Consider the following 24,003-nt stretch of genomic DNA (forward strand, 5'->3'; position numbering starts at 1 on the left):
TAGGAGATTCTTCGCTCTTCTTGTCCTGGTGGGAATACACTCTGTAGTAGACCCGGGGCAGGATACAACCCTCACACGTCTACATGGACCTTCAGGTGACCCTCTGGCCAATACTGGTTTGGATGGAGAAGGGTGAGACCCCATCTAGGAGATTCTCCGCTCTTCTTGTTCTGGTGGGAATACTCTCTGTAGTAGGCCTAGGGCAGGATACAACCCTCACACGTCTGCAGGGATCTTCAGGTGACCCTCTGGCCAGTACTGGTTGGGTTTGGATGGAGAAGGGTGAGATCCCATTTCAGACATGTCTGCAGGGACCTTCAGGTGAGTCTCCGGCCAGTACTGGTTGGGTTTGAATGGAGAAGGGTGAGATCCCATTTCTGACATGTCTGCAGGGACTTTCAGGTGAGTCTCCGGCCAGTACTGGTTGGAATTGGATGGAGAAGGGTGAGATCCCGTTTCAGACATGTCTGCAGGGACCTTCAGGTGAGTCTCTGGCCAGTACTGGTTGGGTTTGGATGGAGAAGGGTGAGATCCCATTTCGGACATGTCTGCAGGGACCTTCAGGTGAGTCTCCGGCCAGTACTGGTTGGAATTGGATGGAGAAGGGTGAGATCCCGTTTCGGACATGTCTGCAGGGACCTTCAGGTGAGTCTCCGGCCAGTACTGGTTGGGTTTGGATGGAGAAGGGTGAGATCCCATTTCGGACATGTCTGCAGGGATCTTCAGGTGACCCTCCGGCCAGTACTGGTTGGGTTTGGATGGAGAAGGGTGAGATCCCATTTCGGACATGTCTGCAGGGACCTTCAGGTGAGTCTCCGGCCAGTACTGGTTGGGTTTGGATGGAGAAGGGTGAGATCCCATTTCGGACATGTCTGCAGGGATCTTCAGGTGACCCTCCGGCCAGTACTGGTTGGGTTTGGATGGAGAAGGGTGAGATCCCATTTCGGACATGTCTGCAGGGACCTTCAGGTGAGTCTCCGGCCAGTACTGGTTGGGTTTGGATGGAGAAGGGTGAGATCCCATTTCGGACATGTCTGCAGGGACCTTCAGGTGAGTCTCCAGCCAGTACTGTAGAAAGGTTGTAGATGTAGAAGGGCTTCATGACCATTGTTGAGGGATGGGAGTAACTCACATTTAGGACAGAGAATTAACGAGCACCTGTCACTGACCCCGAGGAGAGAATATACTGCCTCATTGCACCTCCCCCTCTCAGTCATTCGTAGCAATTACCTCCAAAGGAGCCGCGGATGTTCCGGCCCCCTATTCCCGGAGCCTGCGACTCTCCATCAGAGCCACCATGCTCTCTGACACACCTTGGCTGCAGAGGGGATATTTATTGGAATGAAGTACATATATATACTATTCCCACCCTTTCCTCTCTGTGGTCCCGAGTGGTGGGCGGAGCTTTCCTCTCTGTGATCCTGGGTGGTGGGCGGAGCTTTCCCCTCTGTGATCCTTGCTGGTATGTTACTGGCCGGATATCCAGGTGACAACAGATCTAATGATTGGTAAGATGGACATTTCTGGTTGGGGAGGAGAGGAGGTGGCGGGGGACACCAGTGATGGCAGTCCAGTCCCTGACAGACAGACAGAGCCGTGCTGGGAACCCAAAAACATTCCAAATGGATTGATGGGGGCGATGGCGGGCGTTCTTCTTCCATCTTCATACATGGAGTCCAGAAGGAGAACAATGTTCTCCAGTGCAGAGAGTGAGGGGGTGGGGGTGTAGGTGGGGTATAGGTGGGGGGGTGTAGGTGGGGTATAGGTGTGGGGTGTAGGTGGGGTATAGGTGGGGGGGTGTAGGTGGGGTATAGGTGGGGGGTGTAGGTGGGGTATAGGTGTGGGGTGTAGGTGGGGTATAGGTGGGGGGTGTAGGTGGGGTATAGGTGGGGGGTGTAGGTGGGGTATAGGTGGGGGGTGTAGGTGGGGTATAGGTGTGGGGTGTAGGTGGGGTATAGGTGGGGGGTGTAGGTGGGGTATAGGTGTGGGGTGTAGGTGGGGTGTAGGTGTGGGGTGTAGGTGGGGTATAGGTGTGGGGTGTAGGTGGGGTATAGGTGTGGGGTGTAGGTGGGGTATAGGTGTGGGGTGTAGGTGGGGGGTTTAGGTGGGGTGTAGGTGGGGTGTAATGGAACCAACCCCAGACTGCGCTTGGGTACTTCTGTTAGACTCCGGCTTCTCCGTCCGAACACCGACCACTGACACCACCGCTGACCATACAGGATGAGATGACACCAATCTTGAAGTAAACCAGGAAGTAGACTAGTTTATTTGAACACAGATACAAGATATATACACTCAGGGGACAATCCCCCCTCCCTGCATAATGACACAGGGCGGGACAATCCCCCTCCCTGCATAATGACACAGGGCGGGGCAATCCCTCCTCCCTGCATAATGACACAGGGCGGGGCAATCCCCCCTCCCCGCATAATGACACAGGGCGGGGCAATCCCCCCTCCCTGCATAATGACACAGGGCGGGGCAATCCCCCCTCCCCGCATAATGACACAGGGCGGGGCAATCCCCCCTCCCTGCATAATGACACAGGGCGGGGCAATCCCCCCTCCCCGCATAATGACACAGGGCGGGGCAATCCCCCCTCCCTGCATAATGACACAGGGCGGGGCAATCCCCCCTCCCCGCATAATGACACAGGGCGGAACAATCCCCCCTCCCTGCATAATGACACAGGGCGGGACAATCCCCCTCCCTGCATAATGACACAGGGCGGGGCAATCCCCCCTCCCTGCATAATGACACAGGGCGGGGCAATCCCCCCTCCCTGCATAATGACACAGGGCGGGGCAATCCCTCCTCCCTGCATAATGACACAGGGCGGGGCAATCCCCCCTCCCTGCATAATGACACAGGGCGGGGCAATCCCCCTCCCTGCATAATGACACAGGGCGGGGCAATCCCTCCTCCCTGCATAATGACACAGGGCGGGGCAATCCCCCCTCCCTGCATAATGACACAGGGCGGGGCAATCCCCCCTCCCTGCATAATGACACTGTCAGGAATGGACTGGCCAGCAATAGTGGGACTCACCTGCCTTATGAGCTGCAGTACCAGGGCTGGCCAGCGGGTGCTCCCAGCAATCAGAGACTCAACCTTGCAGCCAATCAAACACCTGGAACTAATTATACTGGTGTATTTAAGGGACATTCAGACCTGCAGACTCTGCCTTGGTGTGTGTTTTTCCTGGGCCCTGTATCTTGTTCCTGCATCCTGCTCCTGCTCCTGTTCCTGTTCCTGTCCCTGTCTTGTTGCTGACCCGGCTTGATTCTGACCTCCGCTGACTTCTCCTGTTCTGATCCCTGGCTTGTGACCCCGACCATTCTCTGCCTGACCCCCTGTACCTACCTGCCTGTTAGTTGCTGTACCCGGCTCGTGACCTGACTATTCTCCGCTTACTCCCCCTGTACCACGCTGCCCGCACGATATTGACCCGGCCTGCCTGACGACGCTTGCACTGTATGTACTGTCATCTGTGGTTGGTTGGTTTGCACTGTATGTACTGTCATCTGTGGTTGGTTGGTTGGTTTGCACTGCGTTTATGTTTGTATTGTTAGTGTTAATAAATTATATTGTTTATCACATATCTGAAGCCTGCGTTTCCCTGCGTCAGTCACACACCTCTGGTCATACCCAGGAGCCCTGACAGACACAGGGCGGGGCAATCCCCCCTCCCTGCATAATGAAACCGGGCGGGGCAATCTCCCCTCCCTGCATAATGACACAGGGCGGGGCAACCTACATTTAGTAACAAGAGAAACACCAATAGACAGTCCCATCAGGAGGGAGGGCTGCTGGAGACCTCCCCCCCCCCCCCACCAAGCCAATACACACAAACACATACAGCAAGACACACAATAGAACAATGGGATGCACCACATGACACCAAACAATCCACACCCCCCCCCCCAATATTAGGACAGATCACCCTGTACCCCTGACAGGCACAGGGGGACTTACACATAAGGGGGATATGGGGAGCTGAGACAGGGGTCTCCCCACCTCTCCAAAGGGGGCTGTGTTCTATGGGCCCCCCACCCAAAGTGAGCTGTGTTCCATGGGCCCCCCACCCAAAGTGAGCTGTGTTCCATGGGCCCCCCACCCAAAGTGAGCTGTGTTCCATGGGCCCCCCACCCAAAGTCACTCCCGTCACATATCTCCCCTTTCAGCAGGAGACTAACGCAGGAGGAGACCCCAGAAGGATGGACTCTGAAGTTAGTCTGCACTTCCAGTCCCCCAATGCCGGCACCCACACAGGACCCCAAATAAATGGTCCCCCACAAAGCATTCCTCACCCAGCCAACCTCTGCCCCTCCCGCAGAACATACCCGCCGCTGGGGAGAAGTACGGACTGGTCCTTCTCCCTGAAGTCCTCTCAGCCACTGGAGAGAAGACAGAGTGGCTGGGCCGGCTCCATCATGCTGTGGGGGATCTGGGCCGGCTCCATCATGCGGCGGGGGATCTGGGCCGGCTCCATCATGCGGTGGGCGATCTGGGCCGACTGCACAGCATCCCTGGGGTATCCAGGTGGTGGCTGTAGTCTCCTCCACTTTGACTTGATGGACACCCCCCAGTGTTTGCAAAGTACAGCTGACCTCCTCCTGTCCCAATGCCGGACCCTTTTCTGGGGTTGTGTCAGTGGAGACCGAAGTCCCATCCATGGATCAGCTCAAGCTGCCGTTGTGAGGTGCCGATTGCATCCTCTTCCTGTAGCTCCTGCGGTGCTGATTGTTGTGGGCAGAGGTCAACCACGCCATGCCCTGAGGCCAGCTCTTCTGCTGGAGGCTCACCGGCTGGTTCCTCCTCAGCAGAGAAGTCTATCAGATCCCCAGTCTCTGGAACTGGTGTCTGGGGATCGGGGTTCACCATCTCCTGTCTGTGGAACCCAGAAGATGTTACCAGTGCTGGGCGGAGGCTAGCAGAGCTCTGCCCTTTTGTCAGCTCTTCAGGTTTGGGGACGGCAATCTCTGGAATTTCCACTGCCGATTCTTGGGCATGCTGCTGAACATGTCTTAGCAGTTGCCTGTATGCCCTTTCCAGATGCAGTTCTTTCATCGGCAGGTATTCCAGATCTGGTTCAAGCTCTGAGACCCCTGTGAGACCAATCATAGCCTCTCTGTCTTCTCGCAGGTCCTCCAGGGTAGGTTCTCCTTCATCACCAAACACAAAATGATCTGTAAGGCTCTCCCACAGCAATCCAGGACCACCAAAGTCATGTCCCTCCGGAGAGCATTCTGTTGTCACCCCGAAATATTCCTGCTCTGCATACCATTGCAGAGCCCAATATCGGTTGTCCAGCTCTATCTCCTGCTGGACCAGCCTGTCCAACTCAGTCACCCATTGCTCCTGGGGTCGCTCTCCCAGGAATGGCATCCGTAACTTCCGATGGTCCCTGGCCCGTTCCCCTGGGGTTGGATAGTACTTGTCCTTGTCCATACCAGCAGCCTGGAGGGCTCCTCTCCAAAGCACCTCCCAAATCCACTGCCTGAGCTCCAGGTACTGATCTGTAGACACAGTCCTGGGGTATGGTGCAAGAACGGTCCGCAGCAGCTCCGGGAACTCTGATGTCAGGTCCATATCTCCACTGGGGTGACCGACGTCTCCTTTCCTGATCTTGGATCCCGGTGGTGGTTTGGACGTGTTCACAGCTTGGAAGCAAAATCCCACCGCTGCCACCAATGTAACGGAACCGGACCCCGACTGCACCAATGTAACGGAACCGGACCCCGACTGCACCAATGTAACGGAACCGACCCCCGACTGCACCAATGTAACGGAACCGGACCCCGACCGCACCAATGTAACGGAACCAGACTGCACCAATGTAACGGAACCGGACCCCGACTGCACCAATGTAACGGAACCGGACCCAGAACGCACCAATGTAACGGAACCGGACCCCGACTGCACCAATGTAACGGAACCGACCCAGACTGCACCAATGTAACGGAACCGACCCCGACTGCACCAATGTAACGGAACCGACCCCCGACTGCACCAATGTAACGGAACCGACCCGACTGCACCAATGTAACGGAACCGGACCCCGACTGCACCAATGTAACGGAACCGACCCAGACTGCACCAATGTAACGGAACCGGACCCCGACTGCACCAATGTAACGGAACCGACCCAGACTGCACCAATGTAACGGGACCGGACCCCGACTGCACCAATGTAACGGAACCGGACCGCGACTGCACCAATGTAACGGAACCGGACCCCGACTGCACCAATGTAACGGAACCGGACCCAGACTGCACCAATGTAACGGAACCGACCCCGACTGCACCAATGTAACGGAACCGACCCAGACTGCACCAATGTAACGGAACCGACCCAGACTGCACCAATGTAACGGAACCGACCCCGACTGCACCAATGTAACGGAACCGACCCAGACTGCACCAATGTAACGGAACCGACCCCGACTGCACCAATGTAACGGAACCGACCCCGACTGCACCAATGTAACGGAACCGACCAGACTGCACCAATGTAACGGAACCGACCAGACTGCACCAATGTAACGGAACCGACCCCGACTGCACCAATGTAACGGAACCGGACCCAGACCGCACTAGGTTACTTCTGTTAGACTCCCGCTTCCCTGTCCGAACACAGATCCCCGGACACCACCGCTGACCATACAGGAGGAGACGACACCAATCTTGGAGTAAAACCAGGAAGTAGACTAGTTTATTGGAACACAGATACAAGATATATACACTCAGGAGACAATCCCCCCTCCCTGCATAATGACACGGGGTGGGACAATCCCCCCTTCTGCATAATGACACAGGGCGGGGCAATCCCCCCTCCCGCATAATGACACAGGGCGGGACAATCCCCCTCTCTGCATAATGACACAGGGCGGGGCAATCCCCCCTCCCCGCATAATGACACAGGGCGGGGCAATCCCCCCTCCTGCATAATGACACAGGGCGGGGCAATCCCCCCTCCCGCATAATGACACAGGGCGGGACAATCCCCCTCTCTGCATAATGACACAGGGCGGGGCAATCCCCCCTCCTGCATAATGACACAGGGCGGGACAATCCCCCCTTCTGCATAATGACACAGGGCGGGGCAATCCCCCCTTCTGCATAATGACACAGGGCGGGACAATCCCCCCTTCTGCATAATGACACAGGGCGGGACAATCCCCCCTTCTGCATAATGACACAGGGCGGGGCAATCCCCCCTCCTGCATAATGACACAGGGCGGGACAATCCCCCCTTCTGCATAATGACACAGGGCGGGGCAATCCCCCCTCCCGCATAATGACACAGGGCGGGCAATCTACATTTAGTAACAAGAGACACACCAGCAGACAGTTCCATCAGGAGGGAGGGCTGCTGGAGACACCCCCCACCAAGGCAATACACAAACACATACATCCCATAATAGTTTGCTCCCAAGCAAGACACACAATAGAACAATGGGATGCAACCACATGACACCAAACAATCCACAACCCCCCCCCCCCAATATTAGGACAGATCCCCCTGTACCCCTAACAGGCACAGGGTGACTTACACATACGAGGGATATGGGGAGCTGAGACAGGGGTCTCCCCACCTCTCCAAAGAGGGCTGTGTTCCATGGGCCCCCCACCCAAAGAGGGTGGTGTGGGGAATGGGGAGGAGAGGTGGGGGTTGGGTAGGGGGGGTCTGAGGAAGTAGAGGGTGGTGTGGGGAATGGGGAGGAGATGTGGGAGGTGGGGGTTGGGTAGGGGGGTCTGGAGAAGTAGAGGGTGGTGAAGGGAATGGGGAGGAGAGGTGGGAGGTGGGGGTTGGGTAGGGGGGTCTGAGGAAGTAGAGGGTGGTGAAGGGAATGGGGAGGAGAGGTGGGAGGTGGGGGTTGGGTAGGGGGGTCTGAGGAAGTAGAGGGTGGTGTGGGGAATGGGGAGGAGATGTGGGAGGTGTCGGTTGGGTAGGGGGGTCTAAGGAAGTAGAGGGTGGTGAAGGGAATGGGGAGGTAATGTGGGAGGTGGGGGTTGGGTAGGGAGGTCTGGAGAAGTAGAGGGTGGGGAATGAGGAGATGTAGGTGGGGGGGTCTAGAAAGACGGAGGGTGAGGATATTGTGGGGGGCTTTGGGGAGATGGGTGGTTTAGTGGGGTGTTCCCATCACATGACAGGACAAAGCTCAGGCCTCCTCTATGGAGATCTCACAATTTCGGAGTCAGATTGGAGATGAAGTTTATTTTCTGACGTGAATGATGAATGTGGAGTTGATGGTGGAGATAATGGCTGTCTGAGGCTTGTCATGACAACCACAAGTCTTCTCAGGGTTGTTGACCAGTGGTTCCTCACCTGATCCCTGCCGAGTCCTCCACCCAGGGTGGCCTCCAATCTACAGCAAGGTCAGGGCCAATGAGGGTCTCCCAGACTCCTCTCCTACGTGTTACCTCATTACCCAATCATTGATCACCATTACTACCACCTGGGGATGGCTGGACAGTGATCAGCTGATGAAGATTTAATGTCTGGGTTCTCCCTGCTCTGTAGTCATGCATGATGCTATGTCCAGCAGAAGACACATGATCGTCGCATGTTCTTTATGTGTATCTGTGTAGGTGTTCACAAGATATGGAAAGTGCTACACGTTTAATTCCGGGAAGCCAGGCTTTGAACTGCTGAACACGCTTAAGGGTGGAACTGGGAATGGACTGGAGCTGATGATGGACATACAGCAAGACGAGTACCTACCTGTGTTTGATGAGACAGGTAAGTGGCCAATCAACCTCCAAGTAAAAGGCCTGAACCAGTGTGATCACATGTCTGGAAAGGATGGAGGTGACCCCACTTTGTGTCTGTTAATGGAAGTCATTGTGTGTGGAGAGGTTGGAGGTGACCCCCTTGATTTTGTGTCTGTCCATGGAAGATATTGTCCAGTGTGGTCATGTGTCTGGAGAGGTTGGAGATGACCCCACTATGTGTCTGGAGAGGTTGGAGATGACCCCACTATGTGTCTGGAGAGGTTGCAGATGACCCCACTATGTGTCTGGAGAGGTTGCAGATGACCCCACTATGTGTCTGGAGAGGTTAAAGATGACCCCACTATGTGTCTGGAGAGGTTAAAGATGACCCCACTATGTGTCTGGAGAGGTTGGAGATGACCCCACTATGTGTCTGGAGAGGTTGGAGATGACCCCACTATGTGTCTGGAGAGGTTGGAGATGACCCCACTATGTGTCTGGAGAGGTTAAAGATGACCCCACTATGTGTCTGGAGAGGTTGGAGATGACCCCACTATGTGTCTGGAGAGGTTGGAGATGACCCCACTATGTGTCTGGAGAGGTTGGAGATGACCCCACTATGTGTCTGGAGAGGTTGGAGATGACCCCACTATGTGTCTGGAGAGGTTGGAGATGACCCCACTATGTGTCTGGAGAGGTTGGAGATGACCCCGCTATGTGTCTGGAGAGGTTGGAGATGACCCCGCTATGTGTCTGGAGAGGTTGCAGATGACCCCGCTATGTGTCTGGAGAGGTTGGAGATGACCCCGCTATGTGTCTGGAGAGGTTGCAGATGACCCCGCTATGTGTCTGGAGAGGTTGCAGATGACCCCGCTATGTGTCTGGAGAGGTTGCAGATGACCCCGCTATGTGTCTGGAGAGGTTGCAGATGACCCCGCTATGTGTCTGGAGAGGTTGCAGATGACCCCGCTATGTGTCTGGAGAGGTTGCAGATGACCCCGCTATGTGTCTGGAGTGGTTGGAGGTGACCCCGCTATGTGTCTGGAGAGGTTGGAGGTGACCCCGCTATGTGTCTGGAGAGGTTGGAGGTGACCCCGCTATGTGTCTGGAGAGGTTGGAGGTGACCCCGCTATGTGTCTGGAGAGGTTGGAGGTGACCCCGCTATGTGTCTGGAGAGGTTGGAGGTGACCCCGCTATGTGTCTGGAGAGGTTGGAGGTGACCCCGCTATGTGTCTGGAGAGGTTGGAGGTGACCCCGCTATGTGTCTGGAGAGGTTGGAGGTGACCCCGCTATGTGTCTGGAGAGGTTGGAGGTGACCCCGCTATGTGTCTGGAGAGGTTGGAGGTGACCCCGCTATGTGTCTGGAGAGGTTGGAGGTGACCCCGCTATGTGTCTGGAGAGGTTGGAGATGACCCCGCTATGTGTCTGGAGAGGTTGGAGATGACCCCGCTATGTGTCTGGAGAGGTTGGAGATGACCCCGCTATGTGTCTGGAGAGGTTGGAGATGACCTCGCTATGTGTCTGGTGAGGTTGGAGATGACCCCACTATGTATCTGCCCATGGAAGTCATTGTCCAGTGTGGTCATGTGTCTGGTGAGGTTGGAGGTGACCCCGCTATGTGTCTGTCCATGGAAGTCATTGTCCAGTGTGGTCATGTGTCTGGAGAGGTTGGAGGTGACCCCGCTATGTATCTGGAGAGGTTGGAGGTGACCCCGCTATGTGTCTGGAGAGGTTGGAGGTGACCCCGCTATGTGTCTGGAGAGGTTGGAGGTGACCCCGCTATGTGTCTGGAGAGGTTGGAGGTGACCCCGCTATGTGTCTGGAGAGGCTGGAGGTGACCCCGCTATGTGTCTGGAGAGGCTGGAGGTGACCCCGCTATGTGTCTGGAGAGGCTGGAGGTGACCCCGCTATGTGTCTGTCCATGGAAGTCATTGTCCAGTGTGGTCATGTGTCTGGTGAGGTTGGATCCAATATGTACAGTTGTGTTGAAAATAATATCCGTGTGATGATAAAAGTGACTAAAGCTGCAAATCCTTCTAATCCTTTTCTTTCCATCCACACAAATGCATTGGGAACACGACACATTCTATTCCAAATCACAACATGAAGAAAAATACATCAAATTTGTGTTCCTCTAAAAAAATGGAAGAAAAGTGAATATTAGACGGTTCAAAAAAATGGCCGTGTTTGTATTCTTCTTTCCAAACTCCAACATTCACTATATAAACTGAGAAATGTTTGAAGATTTTGCTTTCCTTTGAATGACTTCATGAATATTTGGTTGTAGTCGCACTGTTTCTGAGAACTGCTGTACATCTGTGTTGCATGGAGTCCCCCAACTTCTGGCCCCTGTGATCAGGTATTCCAGCCCAGGATGATTGGACCACATTCCACAGTTCTTCTCTATTTCTTGGTTTGGCCTCAGAAACGGCCTTTTTGATGTCACCCCACAAGTTTTCTATTGGATGAAGATCCGGGGATTGGGCTGGCCACTCCATAACGTCCATCTTGTTGGTCTGGAACCAAGATGTTGCCCGTTTACTGGTGTGTTTGGGGTCGTTGTCTTGTTGGAACCCCCATTTCAAGGGCATTTCCTCTTCAGCATAAGGCAGCATGACCTCTTCAAGTATTCTGATGGATTCAAACTGATCCATGATCCCTGGTATGCGATAAATAGGCCCAACACCGTAGTATGAGAAACATCCCCATATCATGATGCTTGCACCACCATGCTTCACGGTCTTCACAGTGTACTGTGGCCTGAATTCAGTGTTTGGGGGTCGTCTGACAAACTGTCTCCACCCACTAGACCCAAAAAGAACAAACTTACTTCCATCAGCCCACAAAATGTTGCCCCATTTCTCTTTAGGCCGGTCAATGTGCTCTTTGGCAGATTGTAACCTCTTCAGCACACGTCTTTTTCCCAACAGTGGGACTTTGCGGGGACTTCTTGCGGATAGCTTGGCTTCACATCGGCGTCTTCTAATTGTAACAGTCCTCACAGGGAACGTCACACCTTCTTTCATCTTCCTGGAGCTGATTGTTGGCTGAGTCCTCACAGGGAACGTCACACCTTCTTTCATCTTCCTGGAGCTGATTGTTGGCTGAGTCCTCACAGGGAACATCACACCTTCTTTCATCTTCCTGGAGCTGATTGTTGGCTGAGTCCGCCCCATTTTGGCTATTCTTCTATCCATTCCAATGGTAGTTTTTCCCTTTCTTCCGCGTCTTTCAGGTTTTGGTTGCCATTTTAAAGCATTTGCCATCATTTTAGCTGAGCAGCCGATCATTTTCTGCACTTCTTTATATGTTTTCCCCTCTCCAATCAACTATTTAATCAAGGTACGCTGTTCTTCTGAACAATGTCTGGAACCACCCATTTTCCTCAGAATTTCAGAGAGAAATGCACTGTAACCAGCATGTCCAACATTTGCTGCCTTCCTTCCTTAAATAAGGGCAATAATTGCCACCTGTTTATCAAAGAATGAATGACCTCACTAATAGAACTCCACACGGCTATTATTGTGAACACGCCCCTTTCAATGAGTGATTCAATGACACAGAATCAGCAGCATGCATGTCATGACTGTCGGGTCTGTTGGATTTCTATGACTCTACTACACCTGCTAGGAAATTATCTGCCATGTAGAAATATCATTTCCACCAAAAACAGTGATTGATCCGGTTAGTGATGTCTGACGGCTAGTATTTCCAACACAACTGTACCTGTCCATGTGATCTCTACTTGTGTGTGGTCATGTGTCTGCAGAGGGTGGAAGGGATTGGATTGTGCTCTCATATTCATGTCCGGGTTATTTAAAAAAAAAAAAATCAGAAATTCTATAAGTTCTAAACCTCAAAGGATAAAAATCCACTTTATTTGCACCGAATGCCTTTACAAACCCAGATATTACTTTGTAAAAGTAGTGGTGACATCATCTCTGTGCTGTACATGGCCTGTGCAGAGAGAGAGAGGGAGGGGCCTGGAAGGGGAGTTTGCAGCTTCTGACTTTCTATGGAATTGTAGTGTTGGGGTGACGGTGAACGTTGGGGTCGGGCTGATTGGAATTGGGGTGACTGTGAATGTTGGGGTCAGGTTGGTTGGAATTGGGGTGACTGTGAACGTTGGGGTCGGGCTGATTGGAATTGTAGTGTTGGGGTGACTGTGAATGTTGGGGGTCAGGCTGATTGGAATTGGGGTGACGGTGAACATTGGGGTCAGGTTGGTTGGAATTGGGGTGACTGTGAACGTTGGGGTCGGGCTGATTGGAATTGTAGTGTTGGGGTGACTGTGAATGTTGGGGTCAGGCTGATTGGATTGGGGTGATGGTGAACGTTGGGGTCAGGCTGGTTGGAATTGGGATGATGGTGAACTTTGGGGTCAGGCTGGTTGGAATTGGGGTGATGGTGAACGTTGGGGTCAGGCTGGTTGGAATTGTAGTGTTGGGGTGACTGTGAACGTTGGGGTCAGGCTGGTTGGAATTGGGGTGACGGTGAACGTTGGGGTCGGGCTAATTGGAATTGGGGTGACGGTGAACGTTGGGGTCGGGCTGGTTGGAATTGGGGTGACGGTGAACGTTGGGGTCGGGCTGGTTGGAATTGGGGTGACGGTGAACGTTGGGGTCGGGCTGGTTGGAATTGGGGTGACGGTGAATGTTGGGGTCGGGCTGGTTGGAATTGGGGTGACGGTGAACGTTGGGGTCAGGCTGATGGGAATTGTAGTGTTGGGGTGACTGTGAACGTTGGGGTGATGGTGAAGGTTGGGGTCAGGCTGATGGGAATTGTAGTGTTCGGGTGACTGTGAATGTTGGGGTCGGGCTGATTTGAATTGGGGTGAGGGTGAACGTTGGGGTCAGGCTTATTGGAATTGGGGTGATGGTGAACTTTGGGGTCAGGCTGGTTGGAATTGGGGTGACGGTGAACGTTGGGGTCGGGCTGATTGGAATTGGGGTGACGGTGAACGTTGGGGTCGGGCTGGTTGGAATTGGGGTGACGGTGAACGTTGGGGTCGGGCTGATTGGAATTGGGGTGACTGTGAATGTTGGGGTCAGGTTGGTTGGAATTGGGGTGACTGTGAATGTTGGGGGTCAGGCTGATTGGAATTGGGGTGACGGTGAACATTGGGGTCAGGTTGGTTGGAATTGGGGTGACTGTGAACGTTGGGGTCGGGCTGATTGGAATTGTAGTGTTGGGGTGACTGTGAATGTTGGGGTCGGGCTGATTGGAATTGGGGTGATGGTGAACGTTGGGGTCAGGCTGGTTGGAATTGGGGTGATGGTGAACTTTGGGGTCAGGCTGGTTGGAATTGTAGTGTTGGGGTGACTGTGAACGTTGGGGTCAGGCTGATTGGAATTGGGGTGATGGTGAACTTTGGGGTCAGGCTGGTTGGAATTGGGGTGACGGTGAACGTTGGGGTCGGGCTGGTTGGAATTGGGGTGACGGTGAACGTTGGGGTCGGGCTGGTTGGAATTGGGGTGACGGTGAACGTTGGGGTCGGGCTGGTTGGAATTGGGGTGACGGTGAACGTTGGGGTCGGGCTGATGGGAATTGTAGTGTTGGGGTGACTGTGAACGTTGGGGTGATGGTGAAGGTTGGGGTCAGGCTGATGGGAATTGTAGTGTTGGGGTGACTGTGAACGTTGGGGTCAGGCTGGTTGGAATTGGGGTGACGGTGAACGTTGGGGTCGGGCTGGTTGGAATTGGGGTGACGGTGAACGTTGGGGTCGGGCTGATTGGAATTGGGGTGACGGTGAACGTTGGGGTCAGGCTGATTGGAATTGTAGTGTTCGGGTGACTGTGAATGTTGGGGTCGGGCTGATTTGAATTGGGGTGAGGGTGAACGTTGGGGTCGGGCTGGTTGGAATTGGGGTGACTGTGAACGTTGGGGTCAGGCTGGTTGGAATTGGGGTGAGGGTGAACGTTGGGGTCGGGCTAGTTGGAATTGGGGTGACTGTGAACGTTGGGGTCAGGCTGGTTGGAATTGGGGTGATGGTGAACGTTGGGGTCGGGCTGGTTGGAATTGGGGTGACGGTGAACGTTGGTCGGGCTGATTGGAATTGGGGTGATGGTGAACGTTGGGGTCGGGCTGATTGGAATTGGGGTGATGGTGAACGTTGGGGTCGGGCTGATTGGAATTGGGGTGATGGTGAACGTTGGGGTCGGGCTGATTGGAATTGGGGTGATGGTGAACGTTGGGGTCGGGCTGATTGGAATTGGGGTGATGGTGAACGTTGGGGTCGGGCTGATTGGAATTGTAGTGTTGGGGTCGGGCTGATTGGAATTGGGGTGATGGTGAACGTTGGGGTCAGGCTGGTTGGAATTGGGGTGATGGTGAACTTTGGGGTCAGGCTGGTTGGAATTGTAGTGTTGGGGTGACTGTGAACGTTGGGGTCAGGCTGATTGGAATTGGGGTGATGGTGAACTTTGGGGTCAGGCTGGTTGGAATTGGGGTGACGGTGAACGTTGGGGTCGGGCTGATTGGAATTGGGGTGACGGTGAACGTTGGGGTCGGGCTGGTTGGAATTGGGGTGACGGTGAACGTTGGGGTCGGGCTGGTTGGAATTGGGGTGACGGTGAACGTTGGGGTCGGGCTGGTTGGAATTGGGGTGACGGTGAACGTTGGGGTCGGGCTGATGGGAATTGTAGTGTTGGGGTGACTGTGAACGTTGGGGTGATGGTGAAGGTTGGGGTCAGGCTGATGGGAATTGTAGTGTTGGGGTGACTGTGAACGTTGGGGTCAGGCTGGTTGGAATTGGGGTGACGGTGAACGTTGGGGTCGGGCTGGTTGGAATTGGGGTGACGGTGAACGTTGGGGTCGGGCTGATTGGAATTGGGGTGACGGTGAACGTTGGGGTCAGGCTGATTGGAATTGTAGTGTTCGGGTGACTGTGAATGTTGGGGTCGGGCTGATTTGAATTGGGGTGAGGGTGAACGTTGGGGTCGGGCTGGTTGGAATTGGGGTGACTGTGAACGTTGGGGTCAGGCTGGTTGGAATTGGGGTGAGGGTGAACGTTGGGGTCGGGCTGGTTGGAATTGGGGTGACTGTGAACGTTGGGGTCAGGCTGGTTGGAATTGGGGTGATGGTGAACGTTGGGGTCGGGCTGGTTGGAATTGGGGTGACGGTGAACGTTGGGGTCGGGCTGGTTGGAATTGGGGTGACTGTGAACGTTGGTCGGGCTGATTGGAATTGGGGTGACTGTGAACGTTGGGGTCAGGCTGATTGGAATTGGGGTGATGGTGAACGTTGGGGTCGGGCTGGTTGGAATTGGGGTGATGGTGAACGTTGGGGTCGGGCTGATTGGAATTGGGGTGATGGTGAACGTTGGGGTCGGGCTGATTGGAATTGGGGTGATGGTGAACGTTGGGGTCGGGCTGATTGGAATTGGGGTGATGGTGAACGTTGGGGTCGGGCTGATTGGAATTGGGGTGATGGTGAACGTTGGGGTCGGGCTGATTGGAATTGGGGTGATGGTGAACGTTGGGGTCGGGCTGATTGGAATTGGGGTGATGGTGAACGTTGGGGTCGGGCTGATTGGAATTGGGGTGATGGTGAACGTTGGGGTCGGGCTGATTGGAATTGGGGTGATGGTGAACGTTGGGGTCGGGCTGATTGGAATTGGGGTGATGGTGAACGTTGGGGTCGGGCTGATGGGAATTGGGGTGATGGTGAACGTTGGGGTCAGGCTGGTTGGAATTGGGGTGATGGTGAACGTTGGGGTCAGGCTGGTTGGAATTGGGGTGATGGTGAACATTGGGGTCAGGCTGGTTGGAATTGGGGTGATGGTGAACGTTGGGGTCAGGCTGGTTGAAATTGGGGTGACTGTGAACGTTGGGGTCGGGCTGGTTGGAATTGGGGTGACGGTGAACGTTGGGGTCGGGCTGGTTGGAATTGGGGTGACTGTGAACGTTGGGGTCGGGCTGGTTGGAATTGGGGTGACGGTGAACGTTGGGGTCGGGCTGGTTGGAATTGGGGTGACTGTGAACGTTGGGGTCAGGCTGATGGGAATTGTTGGTGAGACTTGTGATTCCTCCTGACCAGCCGAGACGCCTCTGGAGGCCGGAGTGAAGGTCCAGATCCATAGCCAGGATGAGCCGCCATTTATAGACCAGCTGGGCTTCGGCATGGCCCCCGGATTCCAGACATTTGTCTCCTGTCAACAGCAGCAGGTACACGGCAAGAATACCCCCCAAATGGTGACCCCACCCCCCCCCCCACCCCCCATCCTCCAATCTGTCCGGTGTCACTACATCCAGCTAGAGAGATCAATGGTCCTCATCACCCATCACATCATACATGACCGCTGATCCCCATCACATCATACATGACCGCTGATCCCCATCACATCATACATGACCGCTGATCCCCATCACCCCAGAGGCGTAGCTAGGATATTTTGTGCCCGGGGACAAACTATAGAATTGGCGCCCCAGCCCCCCTCCCCGTTTAATCACATCAGTGACACCACCGATGGGGCGCCATTCCTCCCACCGACACCAATGACACTTACCTTGCTGACCCCTGCTCCAGCCTCGGCTCCTTCCCTCCCCCATCCACAGGCACACTTACCGGTCAGCTGTCTTCTTCACTTGCTCCGGCCGCTCCCTCACTCGATCTTCGGGCTGCCGCTTGGCTCCTCCTCTCCAAGCTCCGCCTCCTCACAGGTGATTGGCCGCCTGTGTGCCATTCCTGAGCTACAGTTTTGACGCCCAATGAGAAGGCCCACACATTATGTCCAGGGAAAAGAAGACACCGGACCTGCGGACCTCTCTCCCCTCCTCCAGCAGCGCCTCCTGGACTGGATCATCGTGGGACTGGGACACGGAGCCAGGTAAGACACAGCGGCCCGCTGCCCGCCCCGGTACTAAGAGTCCCTTCCATTGGAAGGAGGGGCGGTACCGCGCCGCCCCATAAAGTGCCACCCTAGGCAAACGCCTTGTGTGCCTCACAGCAAATACGCCCCATTGTAAGCCTCATTTTGGCGCCCGGGTACATATGTACCCCCCTGCCCCCCCCAGCTATGCCTGCGCTGCCCCCCGCGATGCCCCTCGCCCGGCACGCCCTCCGCGATGCCCCTCGCCCGGCACGCCCTCCGCGATGCCCCTCGCCCGGCACGCCCTCCGCGATGCCCCTCGCCCGGCACATCATCCCCCTCGCCTGGCATGCCCTCCCCAATCCCCCTCGCCCGGCACGCCCTCCCCGATCCCCTGGCACACCCTCCGATGCCCCTGGCCCGGCACGCCCTCCGCGATCCCCCTCACCCGGCACATCATCCCCCTCGCCTGGCATGCCCTCCCCGATCCCCCTCGCCCGGCACGCCCTCCCCGATCCCCTGGCACACCCTCCGCGATGCCCCTCACCCGGCACATCATCCCCCTCGCCTGGCATGCCCTCCCCGATCCCCCTCGCCTGGCATGCCCTCCCCGATCCCCCTCGCCCGGCACGCCCTCCCCGATCCCCTGGCACACCCTCCGATGCCCCTGGCCCGGCACGCCCTCCGCGATCCCCCTCACCCGGCACATCATCCCCCTCGGCCCGGCACGCCCTCCCCGATCCCCCTCGGCCCGGCACGCCCTCCCCGATCCCCCTCGGCCCGGCACGCCCTCCCCGATCCCCCTCGGCCCGGCACGCCCTCCCCGATCCCCCTCGGCCCGGCACGCCCTCCCCGATCCCCCTCGGCCCGGCACGCCCTCCCCGATCCCCCTCGGCCCGGCACGCCCTCCCCGATCCCCCTCGGCCCGGCACGCCCTCCCCGATCCCCCTCGGCCCGGCACGCCCTCCCCGATCCCCCTCGGCCCGGCACGCCCTCCCCGATCCCCCTCGGCCCGGCACGCCCTCCCCGATCCCCCTCGGCCGGCACGCCCTCCCCGATCCCCCTCGGCCGGCACGTCCTCCATAATTAGACTTCATACCGCCGGATGGAGGATGTGTTGTTGCGCATCGTCCTCTCCCAGGCCTCGGTGATGTAGTCAGGAGCTCCTCGTACAAATGTTCGTCTCACTTCAGCCTCTTAAAGTACAAATTGGTTAAAGCCTCGGATACAGCCGACACGTTTCTGGGGTCAGGACTCCCCTTCATCAGGTCTGATGTCCCAAGAAACAATCAAAATAAATGTAACACATAATCTCAATTCACCCCAAAATAATGAACTCCGGGAGATGAAATGGATCCGATGGAAGAAGTAACTTTGTGTACGAGATCCGATCCAAGGGGATCCATAGACGGCTGACACGGGATTGTGTACAAGATCCGATCCAAGGGGATCCATAGACAGCTGACACGGGATTGTGTACGAGATTCGATCCAAGGGGATCCATAGATGGCTGACACGGGATTGTGTACCAGATCCGATCCAAGGGGATCCATAGACGGCTGACACGGGATTGTGTACGAGATTCGATCCAAGGGGATCCATAGACGGCTGACACGGGATTGTGTACCAGATCCGATCCAAGGGAATCCATAGACTGCTGACACGGGATTGTGTACGAGATCCGATCCAAGGGAATCCATAGACGGCTGACACGGGATTGTGTACGAGATCCGATCCAAGGGGATCCATAGACGGCTGACACGGGATTGTGTACCAGATCCGATCCAAGGGGATCCATAGACGGCTGACACGGGATTGTGTACGAGATCCGATCCAAGGGGATCCATAGACGGCTGACACGGGATTGTGTACCAGATCCGATCCAAGGGGATCCATAGACGGCTGACACGGGATTGTGTACCAGATCCGATCCAAGGGGATCCATAGACGGCTGACACGGGATTGTGTACGAGATCCGATCCAAGGGGATCCATAGACGGCTGACATGGGATTGTGTACCAGATCCGATCCAAGGGAATCCATAGACGGCTGACACGGGATTGTGTACGAGATCCGATCCAAGGGGATCCATAGACGGCTGACACGGGATTGTGTACCAGATCCGAAGCAAGGGGATCCATAGACGGCTGACACGGGATTGTGTACCAGATCCGATCCAAGGGGATCCATAGACGGCTGACACGGGATTGTGTACGAGATCCGATCCAAGGGGATCCATAGACGGCTGACACGGGATTGTGTACCAGATCCGATCCAAGGGGATCCATAGACGGCTGACACGGGATTGTGTACCAGATCCGATCCAAGGGGATCCATAGACGGCTGACACGGGATTGTGTACCAGATCCGATCCAAGGGGATCCATAGACGGCTGACACGGGATTGTGTACGAGATCCGATCCAAGGGGATCCATAGACGGCTGACACGGGATTGTGTACGAGATCCGATCCAAGGGGATCCATAGACGGCTGACACGGGATTGTGTACCAGATCCGATCCAAGGGGATCCATAGACGGCTGACACGGGATTGTGTACCAGATCCGATCCAAGGGGATCCATAGACGGCTGACACGGGATTGTGTACCAGATCCGATCCAAGGGGATCCATAGACGGCTGACACGGGATTGTGTACCAGATCCGATCCAAGGGGATCCATAGACGGCTGACACGGGATTGTGTACTGAGGCCAGATACCGTTTACTGCTTCCCGAATCAGATCTCCTGACCTCCATAGATTGTATGATGTTCAGTGTTGGTCTCCTCTGACCAGAGCCCCTTCTTCCACGTTTGCTGTCCCCCTCCCCCCACATGGCTTCTCACAACCTGCAGACGGGACTTCTTCTGGCTTTCTTCCAACAATGGCTTCTTCTTGTCACTCTTCCATAAAGGCAGATTTGTGGACGACTAATAGTCCTCCTGAGGACAGATTCCCCCCTGAGCTGTGATCTCTGCAGCTCCTCCAGTTCCCATGAGCCTCTTGGCTGCTTCTCTGATGAATGTCCTCCTTGCCGGGCCGGTCAGTTTAGGTGGACGACCATGTCTTGGTAGGTTGGCAGTTGTGCCGTACTCCTCCCATGTTCGGATGATGGATTGAACACAGCGCTCCGTGAGATGGGCAAAGCTCGGGAGATTGCTTTATAACCTAACCCTGCTTTATACTTCTCCACAACTTTATCCCTGACCTGTCTGGTGTGTTCCTTGGCCTTCATGATGCTGATTGGTCACTAATGTTCTCTAACAAACCTCTGAGGGCTTCACAGAACAGCTGGATTTATCCTGAGATCACATGACACACAGGGGGGCTCTATGTACTAATGAGGGGACTTCTGAAGGCACTCGGTTCCACTAGATTGTAGTTATCAGAGTAAAGGGGGCCGAATACAAATCCCACCACACTTCTCACAGATTTATTGGTCACAAATGTTGGAAACCATTTCTCATTTTCCTTCCACTTCACTATTATGTGCCACTTTGTGTCGGTCCATCACATCCAATCCCGATAAATACATTGACGGTTCTGGTGGTCACATGACAACATGGGGGACATTTTGGGGGGGGGGACCTTTTTTAAGGCACTGTACATTTTTAATTTTTTTTTTTTTGCCCTTTTATTGAAGTTTACATTTATTTCCACGTGTTGTTTTTGCATGTGAACCCCGAAGAAGGAAGGGCCCTATACCCTGAAAGGCGTTGGTTGGATCTGATGGTGGTAACCAATGAAGGATTCCTGGGTGAGACTAACATTTGTACTAAGCGTTCCTTTCCACGTTTCCGAGATTTGACCGTCTGTTGAGCGATTTGGTCCTTGTGGTAATCTGAGAGGTAGCAGCCTAGGACCTGACCCCGGCCTGTACACACCATACTGACACCACCGACTTCCCTCCTTCCAGGAGAAGGCACCCCACCACTTTATATACTCATCAGATCCAGCCCCTGATTCCATTGGTCCAGTTATTGTCACATGTCTACCTGAAATGAATCCGATTGGATTTGCTGCTGCTCTATGAAAGTAATGACTCTCTCTTTGGCCTGATTGTGCCTCAGCTGACGTATCTGCCTCCTCCATGGGGGGACTGTAAGAACACGCCGTTCAAGTCGCCCTACTTCCCCAGCTATAGCATAACGGCCTGCCGCATCGACTGCGAGACCCGCTACATCCTGGAAAAGTGCAAATGCCGCATGGTTCACATGCCAGGTGAGAGGATGGGTGTTGTCTGGGGCGTATTGGGGTGACCAGGGAAGCGTTTCCCTCTGATTCCTGACATCTTTCCTTCTCTGCAGGAAACGAGACGGTCTGCGACCCCGAGCAGTACTTGTATTGTGCTAACCAATATCTACAGGAAATAGGTGGGTACCGCCATCACCCTGAGGAAGAAAGACGAAGGCCATCATTATTCCCTGAGAATGGAGGAAGAACTTCATCTCCCTGATCAATAAATATTGTCCTTCTGGGTGGCATGTTTGTAGACCTGGATGTCCTCACAAAGACCTTCATCTCCCTGACTAACAAATTGTCCTTCTGGGTGGCATGGGTGTAGACCTGGATGTCCTCACAAAGACCTTCATCTCCCTGACCAATACAAATTTGTCCTTCTGGGTGGCATGTTTGTAGACCTGGCTATCTTCACGAAGACCTTCATCTCCCTGACTAATACAAATTGTCCTTCTGGGTGGCATGGGTGTAGACCTGACTATCCTCATGAAGACCTTCATCTCCCTGACCAATACAAATTGTCCTTCTGGGTGGAATGGGTGTAGACATGGCTGTCCTCACGAAGACCTTCATCTCCCTGACTAATACAAATTGTCCTTCTGGGTGGCATGGGTGTAGACCTGGCTGTCCTCACGAAGACCTTCATCTCCCTGACCAATACAAATTTGTCCTTCTGGGTGGCATGTTTGTAGACCTGGCTATCTTCACGAAGACCTTCATCTCCCTGACTAATACAAATTGTCCTTCTGGGTGGAATGGGTGTAGACATGGCTATCTTCACGAAGACCTTCATCTCCCTGACTAATACAAATTGTCCTTCTGGGTGGCATGGGTATAGACCTGGCTATCCTCATGAAGACCTTCATCTCCCTGACCAATACAAATTGTCCTTCTGGGTGGAATGGGTGTAGACCTGGCTGTCCTCACGAAGACCTTCATCTCCCTGACCAATACAAATTGTCCTTCTGGGTGGAATGGGTGTAGACCTGGCTGTCCTCACGAAGACCTTTTATCTCCCTGACCAATAAACATTGTCCTCCTGGGTGGCATGGGTGTAGACCTGCCTGTAGTCACCACAGACTTGCCTCCTCAATACGGGGGAGATGGCTTTGTGTTGATGTGCAGGATTTGATAGTAGATGGATTTTTAATATTTCCAAAAACATTTTTGAGACTGTGTTTTTTTTTGGTAGATGAACTAGTTTTAATAGATGGAAAGGTTGTGGTACATAGAAAGATTTGGTAGTCAGATGAGTTTTTTTCTAGATGGATGAGTTTGTTTATGGACAGATTTTTGTGGATGGATGAGGTTTGGTAGTTGGGTGAGTTTTGATAAATGAACATATGTTTGTGGATAGACGAGGTTTGTTGGTTGAGTGGGTTTTTGTAGGTGGATAGAGTTTTGGCTGTCAGGTGGAACTTTGTAGGTGGACAGAGTTTTGGTTGTCGGGTGGGACTTTGTAGGTGGACAGAGTTTTGGTTGTCGGGTGGGACTTTGTAGGTGGACAGAGTTTTGGTTGTCGGGTGGGACTTTGTAGGTGGACAGAGTTGTAAGGGACCGCCTGGCGGTACCACTAGCACTCCACTGAATAGGCGTCCCCAGTGCACAGAATCTAAGTCCCAGGGTGCTTGTTCACCAGGGCCCCTGATGGTGGGGATGGACTTGGAGCCCCCGAGACCAGGTCGTGGCTACTGGGTGAGTCCGTCAGTGGTAGTGGTATGCGCCAAGGGCTCCCACGGGGAAGAGTCTGATATGAGGAGGTCAGAAGACCCCACTGCAAGGGATGGATGGATGAGCAAGGTCAGACGGGCCGGGTCGGTAACAGAGGACGGCAAGGTACAAGGCAGCCGGCATAGAATGGTCGGGTCACACGCCAGGTCAGCAACAGCAGGTCAAATCCAATAGGGGGCATTCAGGAGAGAGGTCAGGCAAAGCAAGAGTCAGAATAGGAGAAAGCAGCAAGGTCAGGTACAATCCGGGTCAAAAACTTACAGGGTACAGGATGCAGGGAAGACCAGAAGGCACTGAATGACAGCTCAGGGCCATTTAAATATACTGCCCTGCGCTGCCATTGGTGCCCAGCGGGCGGCCGCGGCTTCTACTGCGCATGCGCGAACTCGAACGCCGCGGCCGGCCCGGACCTAGTGCCCGTGTCCCTGCACTAAACTGGACTCAGTTTAGTAGATGGACTCAGTTTAGTAGATGGACAGATTTTTGTGGATGGATGAGTTTTGATTGA

The 24,003-nt window shown here is 54.6% G+C and overlaps 1 protein-coding gene across 2 annotated transcripts in view; it reads left to right on the forward strand.

The window, feature by feature from the left end:
• LOC149433021 (acid-sensing ion channel 1C-like) overlaps window positions 1-24,003 on the forward strand; it is a 49,637-nt gene that overhangs the window by 18,399 nt on the left and 7,235 nt on the right. For both annotated transcript variants that reach the window (XM_089664743.1, XM_089664744.1), the window contains exons 2-5: window positions 8,596-8,746; window positions 16,756-16,883; window positions 21,596-21,746; window positions 21,833-21,898. In XM_089664743.1, the coding sequence (XP_089520869.1) occupies window positions 8,596-8,746; window positions 16,756-16,883; window positions 21,596-21,746; window positions 21,833-21,898 (496 nt within the window). The remainder of the gene's footprint in view (window positions 1-8,595; window positions 8,747-16,755; window positions 16,884-21,595; window positions 21,747-21,832; window positions 21,899-24,003) is intronic.

This window comes from Staurois parvus, unplaced genomic scaffold (genome assembly GCF_062004578.1).
Source record: "Staurois parvus isolate SC_StPar_1 unplaced genomic scaffold, SC_StPar_1.0 ptg002020l, whole genome shotgun sequence".
Lineage (NCBI taxonomy): Eukaryota > Metazoa > Chordata > Amphibia > Anura > Ranidae > Staurois > Staurois parvus.